General features: G+C 42.8%; 1 protein-coding gene across 15 annotated transcripts in view; it reads left to right on the plus strand.

The window, feature by feature from the left end:
* The window catches only part of UNC80 (unc-80 homolog, NALCN channel complex subunit), a 120,662-nt gene that overhangs the window by 2,937 nt on the left and 96,173 nt on the right, over nucleotides 1-21,552 (plus strand). For 14 of the 15 annotated variants that reach the window (XM_027677983.1, XM_027677982.1, XM_027677970.1 and 11 more), the window contains exons 3-11: nucleotides 3,794-3,950; nucleotides 4,839-5,137; nucleotides 6,933-7,056; nucleotides 7,878-7,951; nucleotides 8,450-8,589; nucleotides 12,274-12,535; nucleotides 17,345-17,479; nucleotides 18,134-18,356; nucleotides 19,801-19,941. In XM_027677983.1, the coding sequence (XP_027533784.1) occupies nucleotides 3,794-3,950; nucleotides 4,839-5,137; nucleotides 6,933-7,056; nucleotides 7,878-7,951; nucleotides 8,450-8,589; nucleotides 12,274-12,535; nucleotides 17,345-17,479; nucleotides 18,134-18,356; nucleotides 19,801-19,941 (1,555 nt within the window). The remainder of the gene's footprint in view (nucleotides 1-3,793; nucleotides 3,951-4,838; nucleotides 5,138-6,932; nucleotides 7,057-7,877; nucleotides 7,952-8,449; nucleotides 8,590-12,273; nucleotides 12,536-17,344; nucleotides 17,480-18,133; nucleotides 18,357-19,800; nucleotides 19,942-21,552) is intronic. The other variant, XM_027677980.1, reaches the window with a different exon arrangement.

Genomic DNA, 21,552 nt, shown 5'->3' on the forward strand with positions numbered 1-21,552 from the left:
TCAACACGTTCTGTATTATCCAGTGGGGTAGCAGGGTGCTGAGTGCATGAGTGAGACAGGGTTTCTGGAACTTGACAGGTACTTGACTTATCTTCTGAAACATCCAGCTGACTGTCTAACACCCCTGCATTGACTAATGTGCCTGAAAATACTGTGTGCCTGTTAAATGATCTGTCCTTTCAAAATTAGCTAGCCAGAATTGTTGTAGGCATGTCTATAGGCTGCTGACTCTCTGGCAATGCAAATGACACAACGTCGTGCAGTATTCTATTATTATTCTTGGCTCTAAACTTGCTGCAGTAGAATTTGCTGCATATTGTGCATTGAGGAAGCAGATGCTGGAGGCTTAGATTCAGTGAGTACAGCATCTGGTGTGCAGGAGCAGATTGCATTGCTTCTTTGAGCTTTGCTTTATACCATAATACTTGAAGAAAAACCCAGCCCTTTCATAGCCTTGTTTTCCTTACATGAACAATCACACTGACTTCAATTGGTCTACGAATAATAGCTTTTAAGCTGGAGATAAATACCCTTCCCCCATACATTGTCTTAAACTGTTTAAATGCTTTTATGCCTCGATGTGGATTTAATGTTCTTCCTTCTCTCCATTCTGAAATTGTTCTGTCCTGACACAATGTCATTCCTAATGTGCATGAGTCAGAGCTGTAAATGGCCTCATAGGAGTGCAAGTGAGTGCTGTACAAATCTAATGCGTTTTTGGGGTGATGGTAAGGAACTTAAGGGTATGTTAAATTCTTTTACCCTGGATTGTATTGGGCATGGAAAAACGCAAATGTTTTCTGGAGGATCTTGCAAATGCAAAGTTTATCTCTTTTCTGGGTTTTTTTTACTTGTTTTTGAACATGTAGTTATGTGTTTTATTGTTATGAATAATTAAAGTATAGATATGGAAAGTTCAGAAGGAGGCCACCTTTATTTTATCCAAACAATGGGCCTGGTTGCAGAAAACTGAGTTTTTAAGCACAACAGTTTTCTGTAAATAAAGTGCTTGGCATCTGTATTTCATTACTTGCTAATGTTTATACTATTGCTGTGTTTAGTAAACAATGGAGCCTTAAAATCCCTTGTGCTATGTATGAACTCCTGGGTTAATGTTTTAGATCTTTCTAAGAACTCCTCCTTGCTCAGTGGACTTGCCCCAAACTGACAGTACTGTCTGCCTGCATTTCAAGCTCTTTCCAGTCAGGCAGAAGTTACTTTAGCACTGGTCTCGGCTTTCCACTTGAGCTTTGGAGGAACAGGGCAGTAAGGTCCCCTCCAAGGACACAAGTCCAGCTCAAAAAGCACTAACCATTTCTCCATGTCTCTGCCAGAGTCCTTCTGTACAAGGCTAAGTACTGGGCCCTGCTCTTTAGATATTTTTTTCTCCACGTGCAATCCCATAGGGCTACTCCCTGGGACGACACCTGCAGCTCCCCTGGCACTCCTGAGAGGATGGATCAGGGGGTGCTGAGCTTCTGAAGGTCCTGTCTGTCTAGTGAGGGCTAGGGACCTGGCTGAGCTCTTGCTGCCTTATGCAATTCATGCAGGTAGAGCTTCACTGGGCTTAGAGCCAGGGAATTTCATGTGACTCAAGCAAAGCTGTTTATGAAACCGTGGCAAAGCCCAGACAGAATCTGCTCTGTCCTATACTCCTTGTCTAGGCATCTTCAGACAGCTACCTGTTCCCATTCCAGCAGCAAAGGAACACACAGACTGACCCTGGTCACAAGGTATTTGACAGTCCCTTTGGTTCTTGGTGGAGAAGAAGGTAAAAGGAGTGGGAAGGCAGCCAGAAAAGGCTGACTGCCACTCCCTGTGAAAACAGATGTCACCACCAGGCTAAAAGGAAAAATGCTTGTGTAAGTGGCCCCGAGGGAGCTGAAAACAGACACAGAGCATTGCTGAAAGGGGCTGCCCTTTCTCCAGCCAAGATATAAACACTGACTTCCCTCACTACCACCTTGGCACATATTCTTTATCCACCTTTGGTGTGTGGGGTGTCTCAGGCACGAACAAGCTTGCTATAAGTAGGTAACTGCTTTCTCAGCCAAGCTACAGCCCTGAGGCTGCAGCTCCAGACATACCCATAGCATGACAATATCTGTCTTCTGACTGACTTACAGGGAGCTTTTTCAGACATTCTCATTCAGCCTTCTCATTGAAGCATGTAAGTCCTCCCAGCTGTGGCAGCAGTTGCTCAGTTCATGTGGGGTGAAAATTAGGTCTTCTGTCTCAATGTCTGTATATTTTCTGTACAGACCCTGAAAGTTAGAGTAGAACTGCAGCAATCCAAAAGGAAGGCTCTACAGGAGCAAATGCTAACCCGGGGCCTTGCATCTTCAGTGTCTGGTGTAGACAGAAGCTGTTGTGAGCTGGACCTTTATGGAGAACCCCAGGCAAATTCCACAGGAACACTTGTCCAAAGAACTGCATGTTCTTGTTGCTCTGCTTGGGACAGTTCTCAGTGTGGGGACTGATGCCAATTAGCTCCTGTGCTGGCAGTACATCCACAGTAGTAGTTACTGTACCAGGCAGTGCCTGTAGCAGGCAGGAACACTCAGTGGTTTCCATACAGCAGCTTTTGTGTTTGCATTTTTCTGGTAGCATGCAGTACTTCTGTGTCAGATACCTGCGATCGCATAAGCTGCTCTGGAAGCTAATCTTTCATTAGGGTACAGAAATATGTTAGGCTTTCTGCTCAGGCCAGGAAAGAACAGCGGAATCTGGTGGATAACCATGTAGGGAAAGCTTCATGTGTGCTCAGAGGCCCAAAATGTGGTAAATGCAAGACTAATTTAAAGATATAATTGCAAACTCCTTGGCTTCCTCTTGATTTTCTGAAGCGTGCAGAATGTGGACCACAGCTTCCAGAAGGCAGTTTTGGGGGAATTTCTCCCTGATGCCATTGAAGTACCCGGGCATGAGACCTTGAATGGAAAGCCAAGGAGCAACAACGTGTTTTTGTCACACTGGTGAAAGAGCTTGTGAGCAAATAGGTAGTCATGAGGCTAAGCTGGTATATGGCAAGGACATCCATTGTCATTATCTTTGCTTTAGGAACTTTAGAGAAGGAACATAGCTGCATTTGTGACCTATAATGAGATCTTTGTATCTGATCAGAGCAGCAACTTACTGAAATTTTTGGAACAACTAGCAATAAGGAGCTTCCATAGGGATTTCAGAGGCAGATAGTCTTATTTTTTTGTTGCTTGAGGTAAAAATAAAGAACTTGCTGCAGCCATCAGCTCTCTAAGTGTTTATAAAGCCATTACATCATGGCTAGACAAAAAATCTTGTACAATGATTATTTTTTGTGACAGGGTGTGAAAACATTTCCTAAGGCCCACATACCTTTAATGGGTTGCCCTTTATCTTACACTAAACTGAAAGAGCGTGTGTGTTTGAGAAGAATATCCAGCACTCAGCTCCACAAATACAGGCTTCCTTAGCTCCTGTGACTTTCAACAGGATTACTTGCATGGCAGATTAATACCCAACATAACAGTAAGTTTGGCTTGATGTCAGAACTTACTAATATACAGATTATACTTGCTTTAACTCTCTATATTACAGCAAATATATTGTGTGGCCCATTTACTTCTTAGTCAAGTATGTCCAAATGTCTGGTGAACTTTAGTTACAGCCTGTGTTTTTCAGGAAAAATATTACAAGATGTGCTTTAGTTATATAATTAAATACTACAGGTTTTTAAAAGAGAATGTTCTATGTGCTGGAAGGAAAATGCAGAAACAGATACGCAGTGTCTTTCTTTCCTTGTTCTTGCTTTTAGTCTTTTGAAAGAGTTTTAGTAGAAAACAAACTGCACGGCCTTTCTCCAGCTCTCTCTGAAGCCATCCAGAGCATCTCTCGCTGGGAACTCGTCCAGGCCGCGCTCCCGCATGTGCTGCACTGCACCGCAACGCTGCTCTCCAACCGCAACAAACTGGGTTAGTGCTCCTGTCAGGGTGTCGTCAGTCAAAATGGGACAGACTGATGCTCAGGGTGCCAACATATTCTAAAGCCTTAGAACCCCAGTTAGTTCGTTCTGCGGATTGTCTTTCTTGTGGATTGTCTTTCTTATTTATAGCAGGGTAACCTGTGGGAGCTTCCCCAGTGAAGGTAATGGTTCGATGAGCTGAAGAGCAGTTCAATAACATTTTGCTGGTTATTTTCCAGAGGTAATAGAACTTATTTTAGAACAACCACCGAGCAGGCATGGGTTCCTTGAAGGAATATGTATTTCTTTCAGTTGTCAATTGCAGCAGGTACTTTTAGTATCTTCTGTTCTTCTTTTTTCTTCTTTTTTTTTTTCTTTTTATTCAGATCAATGCGTGGGATTCTCAGCAGCTAAGTCAATCAGACAGTAAGGACAGAGGTCCAAATAGAACTTACTTTTAGTAAGTCTTTTACTGATTGATGTCAGCCAGGAATTTGCTTCCCGAGACATGCCACTTGGAGGCATTAACAGGGCACAGCTTGAGCACCTTGCAGCGCTCACTTCCATTTTATCTTATTCAACAAAGTCAAACAGACAAGACTGTCAAGTTGGCTGCTTTTAGGACCAATCTATGTCGATGCTGCTGTCCATGCCCTGCAACTGACATTGCAGGGTTTGGACTGCAAATACTGTGAAGTAAATGGAGACTTGTGATTTAGGAGATTTCAGGAGGTTTCAAACATAATGAGACAGAATGCTGATGCTTTTAATGGTAGAATTTTAATTTTCAAATGCTTATCAGGAAGTTGGATGTCCAGTTTCCTGTGCAGCTCTGAAAGTCTCAACAGTACCACTGATGGTAACCCTGTGAGATACAGTGATGCATTTTTCCACACAGGGCATCAGGATAAGCTTGGAGTAGCTGAAACAAAGCTTCTTCACACTCTTCACTGGATGCTGCTGGAGGCTCCTCAGGACTGCAGCAATGACCGATTTGGAGGGGACAGAGGCTCTAGCTGGGGAGGGAGCAGTAGTGCCTTTATCCATCAGGCGGAAAACCAAGGATCACCAGGACATCCCCAGCCCAGCGGCACAACTGATGAGGAGGAGAATAGCAGAAGGAAATTCTTCCAAAACTCCATGGCCACCGTGGAGCTCTTTGTCTTCCTCTTTGCTCCCCTTGTCCACAGAATTAAAGTAAGTGGAACACTGATGGGGTGCTTGTGTGGAGTCAACTCTGAGCAGGAAAGGAATTACTCTGCCTTTGTGATTGTTATTTAATTCAGCCTACAGTGCACACTGGGGGACCACTGGAAATGTTTTAACAAGCTGGCAGGATACCACTGCCATCAGGAAGAAATCCTTCCAGTGACATGAACAATCACCTCAGCATCAGGCAGGCACAAAGGAAAATAACTGAAGTGAGCCGTTTTTAGCCTTTGGGAATGTGAAAGATCTGTGGCCCCTGTGAAGTTTCTGGGATCCAGGAACCTGCAGAAAGGGTCGTGAGCTTTAGCTTGCGCCAGTGATTCTCAACCGCTGCTCAGAAGGGCCTTGCTAGTTTTTCAACCGTGGGGCTGCCACTGGGATTTGTTGTTGTCATTACTAATCATCTTGATGCTAATTACCAGGAATGCACGATGGTGCTGTAAGCATGGCAGTAGCAAAGGCAATGGAGCATTCCTTTGTTCTGAAGTTGGAAGCAGGCTGCAGGCTTCCTGTCTGCCGGGGTCGCTCTATTGATTTTGTGCTGAGTGCATCAGCTTTGCAGAGTGGTGATGAGGAGGCATTTTCTGCGTGTTCTGACTCCTGTCTCTCTGGGGGGCGGCAGTTTTTAGCCTTTACTTTTCCATCTAGGCCTTGGGAAAGAGTAGGTACTTAGAAAAGGTCTATAAAGTCATGCAGTGATGGGGCTGTTATCTGTTCTAATCCTGCCTCCTATGCTGCAACAGTTGAAGATAAGAAAGAACAGGAAATAAAGGATAATCTTTTGATTAAGGCAGGTGAAAGCAAGACTGGAGAAGTAAATTCTTGCCCTACTTCTGGTACTGAGTTCCTGTACAGTATAGCTCAATTTATTTAGCCCAAATTTTTCATAATTTTTTCTGTAAGCTACTGAGACAGGACAGGAAGAAGTGTTGAATTCTTCCCAGCGCTACACACACAAATGTGGGCTGCCCTTTGAGTGAATTCAATGAAACTGGAGGTAGACCCTGGCTATTAGAGAGAAGATTTCCAACATTTCTTCAACATTAATCTTTCTGAGATGTTGTTTCCCATTTACAAGATGGGGTTAATATCAGTATCTCAGGTTTATCTTGAAATCTCTGAGATCTCTGAAATACTGTGGTGATGAATATTGAAAAGCCCAAATTTACATGATTTAAGCCAGTTGCATGTGTAAAACAATGTAAGTAATCACTGTAAGTAGTGTCAGTGTTTCTGTATTGACATAGGTACCAACAGTGCTAATGATATCAGTGATGTATTACACCACTGCTTCATAGTAATCTGTTGCATGTTTCCTCAATTTCTAAGTAATGTTTTAATATTTAGTATTCTTCTTCTTTTGGGGAAGAAGTTCAAGTCTTGGAGTGTAAATCCTAAGGTTGAGATTGAATACTAAACATGAAGTGGCTTTATATGGTTAAAAGAGATGCTTTCTGACGGGAATGGCCTTTTCTTTTGCGGCTTAATGTCCTGGGAAAAACAGGGTTCCTTAACTAGTATAGAAATTTCATTTGGAAAAACCTTCCTGTATGTTTTTGTATTGAGATTTCTCTGTGATTTTTCATTAGCCACACGTGACATGTATTAAGTCTGCTGAGTGTTGTCAGTGGTCTCCGAGTTAGCATATACCCACTGCAGAACTGCACATGGTGTCACTCATCTCTTGTAGGATCTGTGCATCGGAGAAATTGCAGTCCTCACAGACCGGAAACCACATTTTTCATGTGAGCTGGTGTGCCACCACCTCTGTTTCTCTTTCTAGGAGTCTGATCTGACATTCCGGTTGGCCAGTGGCCTCGTTATTTGGCAGCCGATGTGGGAACACAGGCAGCCTGAAGTTTCTGCCTTCAATGCCCTTGTAAAGCCCATCAGGAACATTGTTACAGGTCTGTGACTTTGCTGTGGTAATGTAGCTCCTGAGAGCTGGGAAACCATTTCTTTTGTTTGCCTAATGCTGCCTTACATTCTGTAGTCATCATATTTGAAGGAATTTACTGATACTGCAGGAATTAGTGAAACCTTAGAGTAGTTTAAGGTTGTTTCCCCTCGGAGTCAGCTGACATTTGCCTAATAGCTGAATAGTTGAATAGTTCAGCATCAGGAGATGAGAGAGCCACCACAAATAGGAAATGAGAAACTCTTCAGTAGAGTTATCATTACCTGTCAGCCTCCTATCTCTGTTTCACCTCATCTTCCTTAGCTGCTAAGAAGGGGAAAGACAGTATCTCTTAGCAGCCTGACATGGGTGAATTGAGCTTTCCCAAACTGGCACTGAACAAAAGTGAACAGTGAAGAACACACAGTTGGTTCTCCTCCTATCTAAAATTTGAATTTCCCCATGTTATGAAATTAAAAAAGGTAATTTCAAGACACTCCAGAGAAAGGCCTAGGCTGTGAATTCACTTCTGCATACTGGAAGGGGTTGCTCTTCCTTTGTGTTTCAGCCATAATGAGACTGGAATTGGGTGCTTAGGGTTCAGAGGCTTTGCCTTCCAAGGCCTAGTCCCAAAATGGAAATAACTGTGCAAAAAATTCAAACAGTCCTTTTTTTCTTTTTTCTTTTTATGGCTGTGGCTGATGCCCAGAAAGTCTGCAGCAGAGAGACACTGCTTTGGGTTTGGTTTTGTTTTCTGGTTTATCCTTTCAGTGGTACATTATAATATAAGAAGTGTTTCCTGAAATGTTCTGCTTTGAATTATTTTCTCAGCCAAGAGAAGTTCTCCCACCAACAATCAGAGCGTGACTTGTGAATCCCCTAATCTGGACAGTGGCCATACTGAGGTAAGTTCTATGCTAAGGTTTGACAAGCTTGAATAAGGAGCTGAGGGAGGGGGGAAACAGAACTTGCTGTTACCACCCTGAAGTATTCCAGAAATTACAGTTATTCACAGTTCTTCCAAAGGCTCCCAACTTAGTTTGCAGTGGAACCAAAGGGTATTAAGTGTAGTTGTCTGGATCTCCTTGTCCTGTCTTGTAGGATGAAAACCTGATTTTGCTTATGATGGGGGGTTGGAACTAGATCTTACAGGCCCATTGCAACCCAAACCATTCTATGATTCAATGATCTTACAAATTTTCCTGGGCAAAAGCCCTGTCTTACCCTTTGCCTGTGCAATGCCTAGTACTAAGAAGCCCCAGGCATGATCCATTTCTCCATATTACCATGGCATTGTGGTGGAAGTAATGGTCATGTCTAAGCACAAATTGCAGTTATAAAGCTAATATGGGAGAGATAAGTATGTTTATATACCTATTTTCTTTTATTACATCTATCCAAAGGGACTGCAGGTGGTCTGTGAGACAACACAGCCAGATTCTATACCTCCAAAGGCTGCTGTTTCGGCATGTCATCGTGGAAATTCCTTGGATGGAAGCGTATCCTCCCAAACCTCTCAGGAGAGAGGTACTGCACATCCCAGGTACAAACCCCCTCAGGAGAAAGTTAGGCTGGTGTGACTCCATGGTGGAGGTCATACAAGTCCTGTATCTTGAATCTGCTGTTGTCTGTGCATGCTGAATGTGCTGGATGTTTATCTCAAACTCCTAATGCAACAAATCTCAGTTCTGGGTTTTGAACAGGGTGGTGACACAGTGCCACTTCCATTGAAGAAATCTCTAGCTGACCTGTTGGGACAGTTTCTTTAGTCTTTTCTAGTGTGTTGGTTTCTTAAAATTAAAGATACAACAAATAAATTGCAGGTTCAACCCTCCTAGGCTGGATTCAGCCTCAGGCAACTGGTATATTTTCTGGCGTCTTTCTGATCAGATTTTTTCCCTCTGGCAAAGGATTTTTGCAAGCCTGTCTCCATTGCCTTCATTATTTCTTCTCTGCATCCCGCTGCTGAGATTCCTTTAGACTACTGTCCCAAAGGAACAAGCTAACAAAGAAGAACAGCCATGCAAACATCCTTCCAGCTTGCCCTGCAGCACACAGGCCATGGTTTTCCAGCATGGCACTGATAAATTCATCTAGATTTTAGGGTGCATAAAGGTAGAACCAGATTTTCAGTAGTGCTGGACACTTGGTGGTGCCGTAAAGTAAATGAAGCTGATAAGTGTTTTCAGGGGGTGGAGAGGGAGGAAAGCCTATAATTTTATATATAACTGTAGTTTTAGGTCTCTGTGGATTTAGGAGTGTCACTTAAACTCCTCCTGAAAATTTTGGTTCGGTTTTGGGAAATGTCATGTCCAGAACACTGCAGTTTTAAGAAATGGCTTCATTACAGTGACAGAAGAAATGTGGGATGGAGTGAGTTTCTGGATACCATCTAGGAACAGCTCTGATTTCTGCTCCAAAGGGCAAAGCTATTCTCTAAGGCTCTCATCCCATCAGGAGGCTTCCCTTGGGATTTTGTTGGTTCTGGGTCTTTATTTAATTTGTATTAATGTGAGCCAGTAAAACTGAAGTTGGGGACAGAACAGCCTTTCTGTTCTTTCAGAACAGCACTATTCCTCAGAGAGTGCACAGCTGTAAAAAAAAAAAAAAGGCAGCCTTTTAAGAAGACAGAATCAGGTGATCAATTTGTCAAGCTGGGTCTGGTGGTTGCCATGGAGATGAAGCTTCAGACAGGCTTTGAAGAGAGCATCATTATGCCTCCTCATTTGCAGAACTCATTGATCAGTTAAAACTGTACAGGGAGCTTTGGTTGCCGAGCAACAGACAACTGGGGAACAAATGTTGTTTACTCTGCTTACCGACAGCCGCAGTATTCCTTTGTCCTTGGCCAGCGGTTGGAGGCAGGCTGCCTTTCCACATTCCCTGCAGTCACAGGCAACCAGGAGCTGATTATACAAGCGCTAGATTTCCCTTTAAATGAAGTACAGAGTTTAATTTCTGCTTCCACAGACACTGCTTGAGCGATTGGCTTGTTCCTCTGATCCCAGCCGATTATCCCTCCTCCACTCAGTGAAATTCTCCTGTACAGGTGATACAGTTTAACACAGAAGCAAATAAAGCCACAGCCCTTTATCCAGCTTCTGCCTTGAACAGGCTGCCTGGGAAATAGGCTTTGTAGGAAGGACTTTAGTGACAAATATTTCATAAGGAGAACATGCCTTGCTCCAGGCTGTATCATGCCTCAGGTTTGCCTGTGCCACGTGCAGGAGAGCATGAAAGACTGTTCAGACTCTCAGACATGGATCAAGGTCCTGCAAAGTGACCAGGGAGCAGTGCATCACCTTTCACAATTGCTACTGAGACGATGGGCTTTATTTCCTTTGCTGGGATACTTTGAGTATCCCAGCTACCCTTGAGGTTTTTTGCAGGCTGCATCTGTGTGACACAACCTGGACTGTGACAAAACCAGCCTTCGTATCAGGTTTATGGGGAAAAATTTATAGCATATTCCCATTTCTCGTTGTTTTCTCCTTCCTAATTTGTTTTTTCAGGTTTTTATAACGTGTCATTTTAAAGTCATCAAACTAAGCATTTTTACCTGGAATGCAGCACTAGAGGAGAGCCTTTGAATCTATATATTGCATATAGGGTGACATATGCTGACACAGATGGGCTGGTCTGCAGTCACCAAGTGCCTTTGACATTGGCCTGTGGGGCTGGCAGCAAACCAGCTCCTGCAGGTTTGAGCTCTAGATCTATGCATTGCTTCAAGCCCAGCCATGCCACCTGCTCCCTGTTTCCAAGTGTAATATGGAACAGGGTTCATATGATTCCAAGTGGTGTCAATGTTCACTGCACACATCTTTCTCCTCTGCCAGTTCTGTACCTGCCTTGGATGCACAGGCAGTGATCCAGCAAAGCACTTAAAACATGCTCTTCGCTCAAGCACTTAAAGGTCCCACTGGTCAGTACTGCTGCTGTTCCCTGATGCTTTTCTGGACTGTGTCCTTGGATCCCTCTGTTAGAATGTGATGGGACCCAGCTAGAAATGGAGGTGTCCTGCCCACTCTGTTTTCATGCTGTTTAGCAGAGTTGATGATATAAATGGCTTATAACAACAACAACCAACCCACAAAAAAACCAACCAACCAAACAAACAAAAAAACCAAGCAAAAAACCAAACCAAAAAACCCCTGATGTTCTTGTGATGATTCTCAAATGCCTGAGAATACAATGCATGAAAGAGCTGTTGATTTTTATAGAATCCAAAAATCCCAGAAGTACTCAGGTCACAGAGGTGTGTTTCTAAGTGGAAATATTCAAAATGTGTACTTCAGCAGGCAAAAGAAAAAAGAAGATGTCCAAAGTTCCTGCCCCACCCCCAGATTTCACACCTTCTTTTGCCATGTGATTCTCATTCCTCCGACTGCCTTTCACTTGCTTCTTTTCTGGCAGATTGTCTCCTCACAGTAAGTGACTGTACAGAGGATAGATCAGGCCAGTTGTAATCTGCTGGGTGGGAAGTGGTATAAAAAATTAAGAATAAAAAGGTAGGGGCATTTTTTTTTCTTTTTTTGCAATAAGGTGGGCTCTGAAAGTACATATGATGCCTTTGAAATCTGAAATCTCTGGATTCTCATTACTTAGGCTTATTACAGACATCTTGCTTTTATGCACACTAACTTTTACAATACATAAGAAATTCAATATATTAAAACATATGAGGAAATTACACCACCTGATGGGCAGGAAAATTATAATGAGGGCTTAAAATGGTCCTTTTCTCTAGAACACCTCAGCAAAGAATGTCTATAACAGTAACTTTAACATGTATAGGAATCAATTTAATTGGCTTAAAGTGTTAACTAACTTAGCTGCCCTGCCTGCTTCTTTTTAAGCAAGGCCTGATATGAAGAAATGTAAACGATTCCTAAATATATATTACTTGTATCTGAACAGCAGGTGCTCAAAGGTTGTCTGTTTCCCACTGAACAAATTATTCAGTTAGAACAAGTGCTGGAGGCTTATCTTCAGATCACAGTTTAAGAAAGCAACCCTATCCAAGAAAACACTTAACAAAGCATGTACTGGAGTCCTCTGGGGAATTGAAAGCTAAATATCCACTTACGTGTCTTCAATAACGCTTTCCTCTGAGAGGAGGAAAGCCTTAGTCCCAAAGAGTCGGTTCTTTATTCAGAAAGCCGAGTATCTAAGAAGGCCTAAGGAGCCTGATGACTAACATTCCTGCTTCTGCTTTTTGGAACAGGGTGTCCTTGGTGATCCCACCATGCCAGAAGTCTCGCTATGCCACGTACTTCGACGTGGCGGTGCTGCGCTGCCTGCTGCAGCCACACTGGTCCGAGGAGGGCACACAGTGGTCACTGATGTACTACCTGCAGAGGCTGAGGCACATGCTGCAGGAAAAACCAGAGAAGCCACCCGAGCCAGAGATCACCCCTTTGCTGAGGCCTCGCAGCAGCTCCATGGTGGCCGCTGCACCCTCTCTGGTGAACACCCACAAAACTCAGGTAAGTAGGTGCTACCAACAAGGAAATAGCTGCTGTTGTGGCGATGCTGGGAAGTGATGGCTGGACAAGTAGTGAAAGGCACAGCTTTGGTGTTAGTTCAACTGCCCAGGAGTCAGATACATGCATCATTCAGAAAGAGACCCTGAGAATGATGAGGGTTTTGGGGGCAGAATCTGGTGTGGAGGGTCAGAGCTGGTGCCTGCTGAAAGCTTGAGGGTTTATTTGGGATAATTAATCCAGGGTGAACTGGGATAATGTTAGTTTTTAATGTGAGAATATACTTATGTAGTTGTCAGAAAAAATGGAACTGCCTTTGCATTACAGTGTAATGGGCAGGACTCACTGAGCTTCTCTGGTGTTACCCCAGAAAAGAGAGAAAAGGAACTGCACTTGGTACAGCACTGCACACTCCAGGCAAACACTTGGGTTAAATATTAGACTAGACTTCACAAACAGTGGCCATGAGCAAAAACCCTCCATCTTGTTACCTCTTCTCCTGCTGTTATTCTTATTGCATAACTTTCATATTTGCCAACAAAACCTCAGTAGACAAACTGTCCTAATAGGTGTCAACATTTGCTCCCTATTTGCTGGAGAATGAACCCCAGACTGCTGACCTTGGTGCAGAAAAGATCTTTGTGTTTTTTCTTTTGGGTAGCTCCCTTGTTCCAGGGATAAAAAGGGGATGCTGTTGCAGTTTCAGTTAATCTCCTTGTTGATTTGTGCTACTTTTGGGTTGTGCCCTCTTTTCCTGTCACGTGGGCTTTTAACAGCAAATTCTGATTTACTGAGTTGATGGAACTGCTTAATAAAATTTAATAGAGATTCTATTTCTGCCATCCAATTTTATGACACACCTCCAAGTAAAAGGCTCTCTCTTTTGCTAATGTTGCTATCAAATATCTTTCTGTGAGTCAGAAATCTCAGAATTCTTAATGTTTTTCTTAAAATCATTGCTTTCAGTATTGTAGGGCTCTGATGGTTTTGACCTGTCATTTTATAAGGAAGAAGGGTGAGATATCTTCTCTCCTGTGGAGCCCAGATGCTCATAATCCAGAAGACAAGCATAAACAATGTCAATATTAGTACTGTTGTTTTTAAATCTTAGGACTTTATAGTCATTCTTATATTTTTTATGAGAGCTGGTTTTGAGGGCTCAGCAGCAGTGTTGTTTAAACTGTATTATAGTTCAGTGTCATTTCTATAAAATGTTTTCCTGTTTCATCCCTGTAAAAGCTTGACATAGCTCCATAAAGGCCAGGTGATATGAATTACTATTCCATCTTAATCTACCTTTGCAGGGGGATTGTATGGGATTGCTGTGCAGAAAATCCTCCTTAATATCATCTCCTGGAGGGAAAATTGAAAGATATTGCTGTTGATGTGGTTCACTGTTTCCATGCATGTACTGTCCCTTTGTCCTTGCTCATAACAGCCTGGTTCTTTTGCACATTAGCCAGTTTAGCTCCTAGTGCAACAGGGAATGCAGTCAGTGGTTTACAGAGGCAGTATGAATGGGGTTGTCTTCCTTGTTCTTCTCTGTATGCTATGAAACACTTCTCTCCTTTCACACGCTTGGCTATTTCTTGCTTTTCCAGGCTGTTTCTCTTGCAAAACTCCTTCACTCTGTCACTTTTCTCTACTATTTTTCTGTTAAATCCATTTGGCAGTTCCACTGGGTACATTATAGCTGTTAATGTGAGGACTCTGTGCAGGGCATTCTTCCCTCCAAGGCTAAGTTTGATTGCTTTTGGTAACCTTTGTGTCAGTCCTGTGTATTCCTGCTGTACTTCATCCAATTGGAATCCTGTTTAAAAAGGTTTCTGATTTGTTATGCAGAACAGATGTGATGGAGGAGGTGAAGCAGTCTTCCAGGCAGCAAACCTTTCAAGTCATTCCCCCCTTCCTTTACAACTCTGAGGACTGAAATCTGTGCAACACAGCGAGGCACCTGGGCTCTGGTTCATCCCAGCCAACTGTAGGGACTTTACTGCTGTTTGTAAATTGAGAGTCTCATCACTCAAGGCTCTCTGATAGTTCATAGCACAGAATGTCACCTCCCAAGGGGTAGATTTGTCCTTTCTTTCTAGCAATGCAAGGGGTTGTATGTGGAGCCTTCACGAGCTCATCTGACACAGGGTTATGCTTAAGGCCTGATTTTTCAGTCTTGATCTTAAATTCCTAACACAGTATCATAATTTCTGCTCAAAGGTCGATCAATTACTTCTCAAAAATACTGGCACTGTGTAGGGTAGATTTGAAGCGGCAGCCAAAAAGTGAGTAAGGACAAACACAGCTGCCTGAAAATCATATCAGGGACCAGTAGATTCTTTTGTGATAAATCCACATTCTTTCTATTGTTCTGCAGTTCATCAGGGTAATTTCCTGCATGTCCCTAAGTCTCAGCAAAACTCTCACTTCCTGTCGGTTTCTGTGTGTCTGAAATCACATTTCAGATAAGCTTGGGCTAAAGCAGTGGGGTTTGAGAGGATGAGAGAAACATCCTCCATATATCACCTAGTAATCTGAACAGCAAAGTAGGAAAAGATTCAGTGCAGCATTCCAGCATTCCTTGCACAGGAAAAGGGGCACTGGATGAAGTGTGAATAAAATGAATACCAGCTTCTTCTAGAAAGTGACTTGAGTCTAAACATATTTCAGTCCTGGCAACAGGTGATAAAGGAAACCTGTGTTGCATTTGTATGCAGTAAATTCACTCTAAGGGCAGGTGTAGGACATGAAACCTTCAGAGGCTCACGAACTGCTACAGTCTTGCACTAACATTGCAGGGGAAAGAGCCAAAACTTAAATGAAGCATAGGACCAGTGCAGCTGTAATGCTTGCTGCAATGCTGATAGAAAGCCAAGAGCCTCAAGTGTAATATCTTGAGAGCTGAGAGAAGTACTAATGAGCTGGTAGACATAGAGTCGTGCGGCAGGAAGGTGATAGAAAATAGAAGCAACAAAATCTAGAGGAGCAGCCCCCAAAATATTTTGCTTTCTTATCCGTCCTCTGCACATCATAATTGCTACACAGTCTACTGCACTGTAACCCATGGTTTTAATCAGTCTTTGTCAGAGTGCTAGCTTGGTTCATTAAAATGTGTCATCTACCATACTGTAGATTTAAGGTGATTCTGTAATTTCATTTTCTGGTGTTGTTTTCTGGATACTCTGAGCAGATTTCAGAGCTGGGCTTGTGTTGTCTGTGCTTGTGTGGCTTGTGACTTAGTAGGCCCTGATCTTTACTTTGTCTTTTGGTGACCATAAGCCGCCTAATAAAACACTGATTTAGTCAGTAGTGGACAAAGATAATGAATCCGAAATAAATTCGTATGATGGCCAGAAGAGACCAGAGAGCTGTAAAAGCTAAGAACCAGGCTATATGGAGTACTTGGCCTTGCTGTTGAGAGCACCTAGGTTTGAATCCTGATTTGCTGTGTGTTGGATTTTACGTGTGACTCCTTCACGGCACCTTCAGTTATATAAGCAAAATGGTTTATAAGCGTACCTATACTACAAACAGTGGTAAAGAGGAGTCTTACTGTTGTGTGTCTCCTTCACTCTTGTGCTGATAAAATAATTAGGAAGAATTTAAGGCTAGTCTCTGATTACTCTGAAAAGTCTCTGAAAAATGTGTGGTTCCCAGTATCCCAGTACTGCAAACACTGTAACTGGTACTTAAGATGTCAGCTGCCAAGGCTGTCACTGGCTTCTGCTGGACATTTTTGTGCATAAAACTGCACACTTTTGTATTGCAGAGCTGGCTGGCTCTGCAATGGGCAATCTGGCAAGGCAGAATCTAAACCTCCTGTGCTATCGGAGTCGCTTCATCTGTCCTTGCCTTATGGCTATCTCTGGATTGAAAGCAAAAGGTATTTTAACATAACCCAGTTGTTCAGCACAACATTTCTGGTGGGACAGCAAAGAAAAACATCATCTCCATCAGAATCAAGTTGATATTTAGGCGGAAGAAAATTATCCTGTGGGAATTCGGTCAGGTCGGCTGCACAAACATCTCATGGAAGGTGGCATCGGATCTTTAATGAGAGCAGATGGCCAGGAGCTGAGCTTGTGCCATTTTTGTGGCAAAGCCCTTCTCTGCAGCAGGCAGGTGTAACATGTGTTGCTCAGTGCAGAGGGTGCTTGAGCGCTCCCTGCTGAAACTGGGGTGAGTGAGCCTCATGGTTTTCACTGTCATGAGACATTCTGGGATATAGGAAGGGGGGACTTACACAAATATGAACTATGATGGCCTGGGAGCACTGTTAGTATGAGTGAAGGATGCTTAGTGATGTAAAAGTCTTAGGTTTCTTCCATGAGTAAATACATTTTTTTTGAAAATCAAGTCTTTTGAAGGGACAGTGCTGCTTATTGCCATTCAGTTCCAAAATGCATATTTAAAGGTATATGTTATTAAGGGCATATTCTCTTAGATCTCAAATAAAACACTTCAAAAAGGGTAGCCATTGTGATTGCTCATCAATGTATGATCAGAAGATCATCAGCTACCCAGAGTCATACCTGGGTTCAGAATCAGACTGGAGAAGAACATGCCACAAGACCACACTGACAGCAAAGCCTGTGACAGAAATGTTAGAAAAGGTAAATAATTTTGGGAGTTTCTACATTTTGTTTGTTCAGTTGTTTTTCTTGAAATGTGTGTACTGTTTTGTTTAATGAATTGGAGGTTCTTTTCCTCTGCAGTGCTCCTATGACAGCTCCTGGAAGTAGTGCTTTTTTTTTTTTTTTTTAAGCTGATTGTCCTCTATTTCTCCTTGTGCTTATTGTCTTCTTTTGGGAGCTGCAGGATCTTACAATGAAATGTAACGAGGAAGAAAAATCATTAAGTGCAGAGGCATTTTCCAAGGTTTCATTGACCAACTTGCGTAGACCAGCAGTTCCAGATCTCTCTACAGACCTGGGGATGAACATCTTCAAAAAGGTGGGTGAAAGAAAATTTTAATTTACCTATGATCCAGCACTTCACTGTCCTGCTAAATAGTGGCTGAAGGTCTGCTTTGACTATATATTCATGAGGTCTACTTGGAATTTATATTCATGCCATATGTGAGATTGACATCCCTTTTCATTGGAGTTGGGTGTTATTACATAGGTTTTTATGTGCACATTGCAGGCATGATACTCAAATCTTTATTCAAATAGCTGTTCTGCTGAAACCACATGAGTGGAGGGCGCTCAAACACTGCTGATTTTTAAATGCTGGTGCTCACTTGTACTTCCAGCTAAGTCAGTGAGGAGTTCTGATATTTTTACCTCATCCTAGCTCTAGGTTGCAACCATTCAAGATACTAGGCAGACTTTTGTGGATTCTGTGCATCTAGCTCAAGGTCCAAGAATGTCATAAAATTATCCTAGGACATCCCTCCCAGCCGAGGGCAATACTAAGTTCCTTTAAACACTCATGTGATCCCAGCGTGCAGATAGTTGCTAGCAGGGTAAATGCCCAAGGTAAGAAGCTCAGAGTGGAAGGTTATGCTTGGGACACACATCTGTGTTATCTTTTTCCTTCAAATGGTAGTCTTCCATGGCTCAAAGCTTCTACTTGCTCCCATATCTCTCCCTCTTCTTCCTGCAGTTTAAGAGCCGCAAAGAGGACAGGGAACGCGAGCGCAAAGGGTCAATTCCTTTCCACCACACTGGGAAGAAGCGGCAAAGAAGGATGGGGGTGCCTTTCCTCCTCCATGAGGATCATTTGGATGTCTCACCGACTCGCAGCACTTTCTCCTTTGGCAGTTTCTCTGGAATTGGAGAGGACCGACGTGGCATGGAGAGAGGAGGATGGCAAACCACCATATTAGGTGAGATGTTATATCTGCCCCAGATTCTGTGTCATTCCTGTTGTAAACATCCAGAGAACAGCAAAGGCTCTTTGTTTCATCGTCCATCCTGTTGTCACCTTGGCTCTGTTTGCAGCATGACACACCTGTTGGTAGAAGTGGCGACTGCTCACAGCGGACCTTGAATGACTTACACCTTAGTTCACTTTTTCTCTGAAAGCTACCATCTTCACTAGAATAATAGCTCCTGTGGCAACCTAGGGATCACTTGTGTATGCCTTCCCTGAGTGGTAGCAAGCATTGCATGACTGCAGCTTAAAATAGATCCAAGGAATATTTACATCCTCTTCTTTTAAGGAAAAATATCTAAAGAGGCAGCAATATGGTCACTAGGAGCATGGCAAAAAATATTCTATTCACAGTCTTCCTCAATTGAATGTTGGATACAATATAAATAGGATATTGTCTCAGTGAGGCTTATGCTGTCTTGATATTGCAAAGATACAGTTGTTTAAATCTAAAAATTGACTCCTTCAAGCTTCCAATTTCACTGAACAGTGTCTAGGCATTTTTTCTGTTTCACAGATTTACTCCCAATGTTGTAGATTTTTATCACGGCACCCTTTCTTAAAGATGATAGGCAACAAAATGATCTGCCATGCCAGAGCCTTCTTATTTTCACCATCTTAGATGGCACCATTTTGGAGAGCTCTCCATTGGAAACATGTCCCTCTCTGGGACAGAGGAGAGTGGGCTTAGCCAAGTGAATTCTAAAAGACTCATATGCGTTTTGTCAATAGTTAATATACAAAAACTTGTAGATTTGTACAAGAATTACAAACTTTGTATGTATCTAAATCCTCGTTTCCATATATTCAGTACCTCAAGAAGTTAGATAAAATTTAATCCCAGGGACTCCAGATTCTTCGTGTGACTAAACCTACAGTTTTTTGCTTTCTGATGTCTTAGTGAAATCATGTATTTCAGGTTCAATTCCACTGGTCAACAGATCCTGCCAACTTCAGAGACAGTCCCCCTCTTTTAGTAGAGGGGATTTGTATTGTATTGCGTTCTTGAAAAATTTCCTTTGCCTTAGCCCTCTTCATCCTGAAATCCCTATTTCTTTTGGACCAGAGGAGAAGAAACCAAATTTCTGTACTCTGCCTCAAAGGATGGAGTCATACAGTGCTGACCAGTCTCACTTTCTTGAAGGTGCTGGTGGTTAAGAATGTGGGTGTATGTGCTGAGGGGAATAACCTTGCAGGGAGTTATTACCTTTGGTCTTTATATCAACAACCCCCCGTGAGAGATCCCACTATAGTGTTTGGTTCTGCTTCACAGTGTCCTGGAATGCGTTGACTTTTGCAGACTCCACTCCTCCAATTTTTGACCTCAGCTCCTGTCTCTTACCTCCAAGCACTTCTCAGATAAGTAAACCGAATATCCTTTCTTGTCCTCGCCCTAGGGAAGTTTACCAGGCGGGGGAGCTCTGACACAGCAACAGAGATGGAGAGCCTGAGCGCCAGGCACTCCCACTCTCATCACACCCTGGTCTCCGACCTGCCGGACCACTCAAACAGCCACGGGGAGAACACAGTCAAAGAAGGTAAATTTAACACACCAGGAAAGACTTTTCCCTGTAATATCAACTCCAAGAAGCTGAGGAAGTGTCACTGTTTCCATATATGAGTCTGTGACTAATTGTTTTTTCCTTTTTTGTTTCCATATCTTTTGAGTGCTTTTTCTTCTGTGTAGAAAAATGTTCCAAACCTTTCATGTTTATCTGGTGCAGTTGTTAAAGCAATTGGCGGCCATAAACAGGGAGAAGGCAGGGTTTGGTGTTTTCTGCCTTACCACAACACAGCACAGAATTTTGGACAGAAATTTGGTATTCTTATCTTCAGTGGTTTCATGGGGTATTTTGTGGTATTTAATGCCCCTTTGCAATCTACAGCTGCTGGACTGTGCTGAGAATCACAGGCTTTTTTCCTAATTCCCTTCATTCCAGTTAGAAGCCTGGCTTTGAAATTCACTCGATCTCAAGAGAGGCTTCAGGGCCTTGGGATGACTGATTAAGGGAAGAGGAGCACAAGTAGTGTTCTCTATCCTTCCAGTTTTGCAAGGGAATGATGAGGGAAGAAACAGAAAGAGCCAGCAGATCAACACCTGGCTCCGAGTCTGGTATCACCAGCAGAATTTTGGGGGTTTTGATCATGGGTTTGTTTACATGACACCAGCCTGCTGGTGACAGATGGGCTACACCCAACCCAAAGATGGAAAAGGATCTTTGCACAGGAGTTAGCAGGGCTCGCTGAAAGAGCTTTAACTGCATTTGAAGGGGGAAATGGTTGGAACAAAATTTCCTGCTGCCATCTTTATTGTTATCTTCACCATACAAATTTTATTCAAATAGCCTTAGGAAGAAGTTCTTTGTTATTCCATAGCCCTGTTACTGTCTGGCAGATGACAGTCCAACCAACCCTGTGGGACACATAGGGTCTTTCTACACTACAGAGCGTATAAACCTACTTAAAAAGCACTAAGTGTGGGAAATTACTAACATTGTGGCCTGGAGTTCAGCATGAGTTGTAAAAACATAGTGAATCCTTGATAAAAATTGGCCTGTGTAGCCAATGTGCTAATCTGAGCAATTTAGAGTTAAATTTGACTATGTAATGAGTTCCCTTCTCTGAACACTGTGAACTGAGATGCCATGGTGCCTTTCTGATCAGAGAGCTTTGCATTTTGGAGATGGTTTAGACTGTCACAGGTATTGTTAGGAACACACTGCTCCATTTTTTTCAACTGGTGTGATGAAATATTTCATGTTGGTGTGACTTAGAAAGCTGTTCCAAATTGGTGCTGCTGTTCCCCTACCTTCACTCCTGCATCCAACTGCAGAGTCTTTTTTTCTTTGCCTTGCAGGGGCAGTGCTGCTTTAAAGACCAGGCACTGGACCAATACAGGGAGCAAAGCTAGCCAAATTCTAATCCCCCCTTTGAATTAGATTTAGGCTGGCTGAGTTCCCTGATCTAATTAACTGCCTGCTTGACCGAGATCAACTTAAGCTGCCATGGAACTGTACTGCTGGAGCAAACTCAAGTGTTGTTCTAATTTACACTGGCTTAAAGGAAGAAATGAATCTATCTTTCATCCCAGTACCCATTATAGTAATTAGGAACCTGTCTTGTCTTTCAGCATTACAAGCTGCATTAAG

The sequence above is a fragment of the Neopelma chrysocephalum genome, unplaced genomic scaffold, assembly GCF_003984885.1.
Source record: "Neopelma chrysocephalum unplaced genomic scaffold, ASM398488v2 Primary Assembly neopelma1_44, whole genome shotgun sequence".
Lineage (NCBI taxonomy): Eukaryota > Metazoa > Chordata > Aves > Passeriformes > Pipridae > Neopelma > Neopelma chrysocephalum.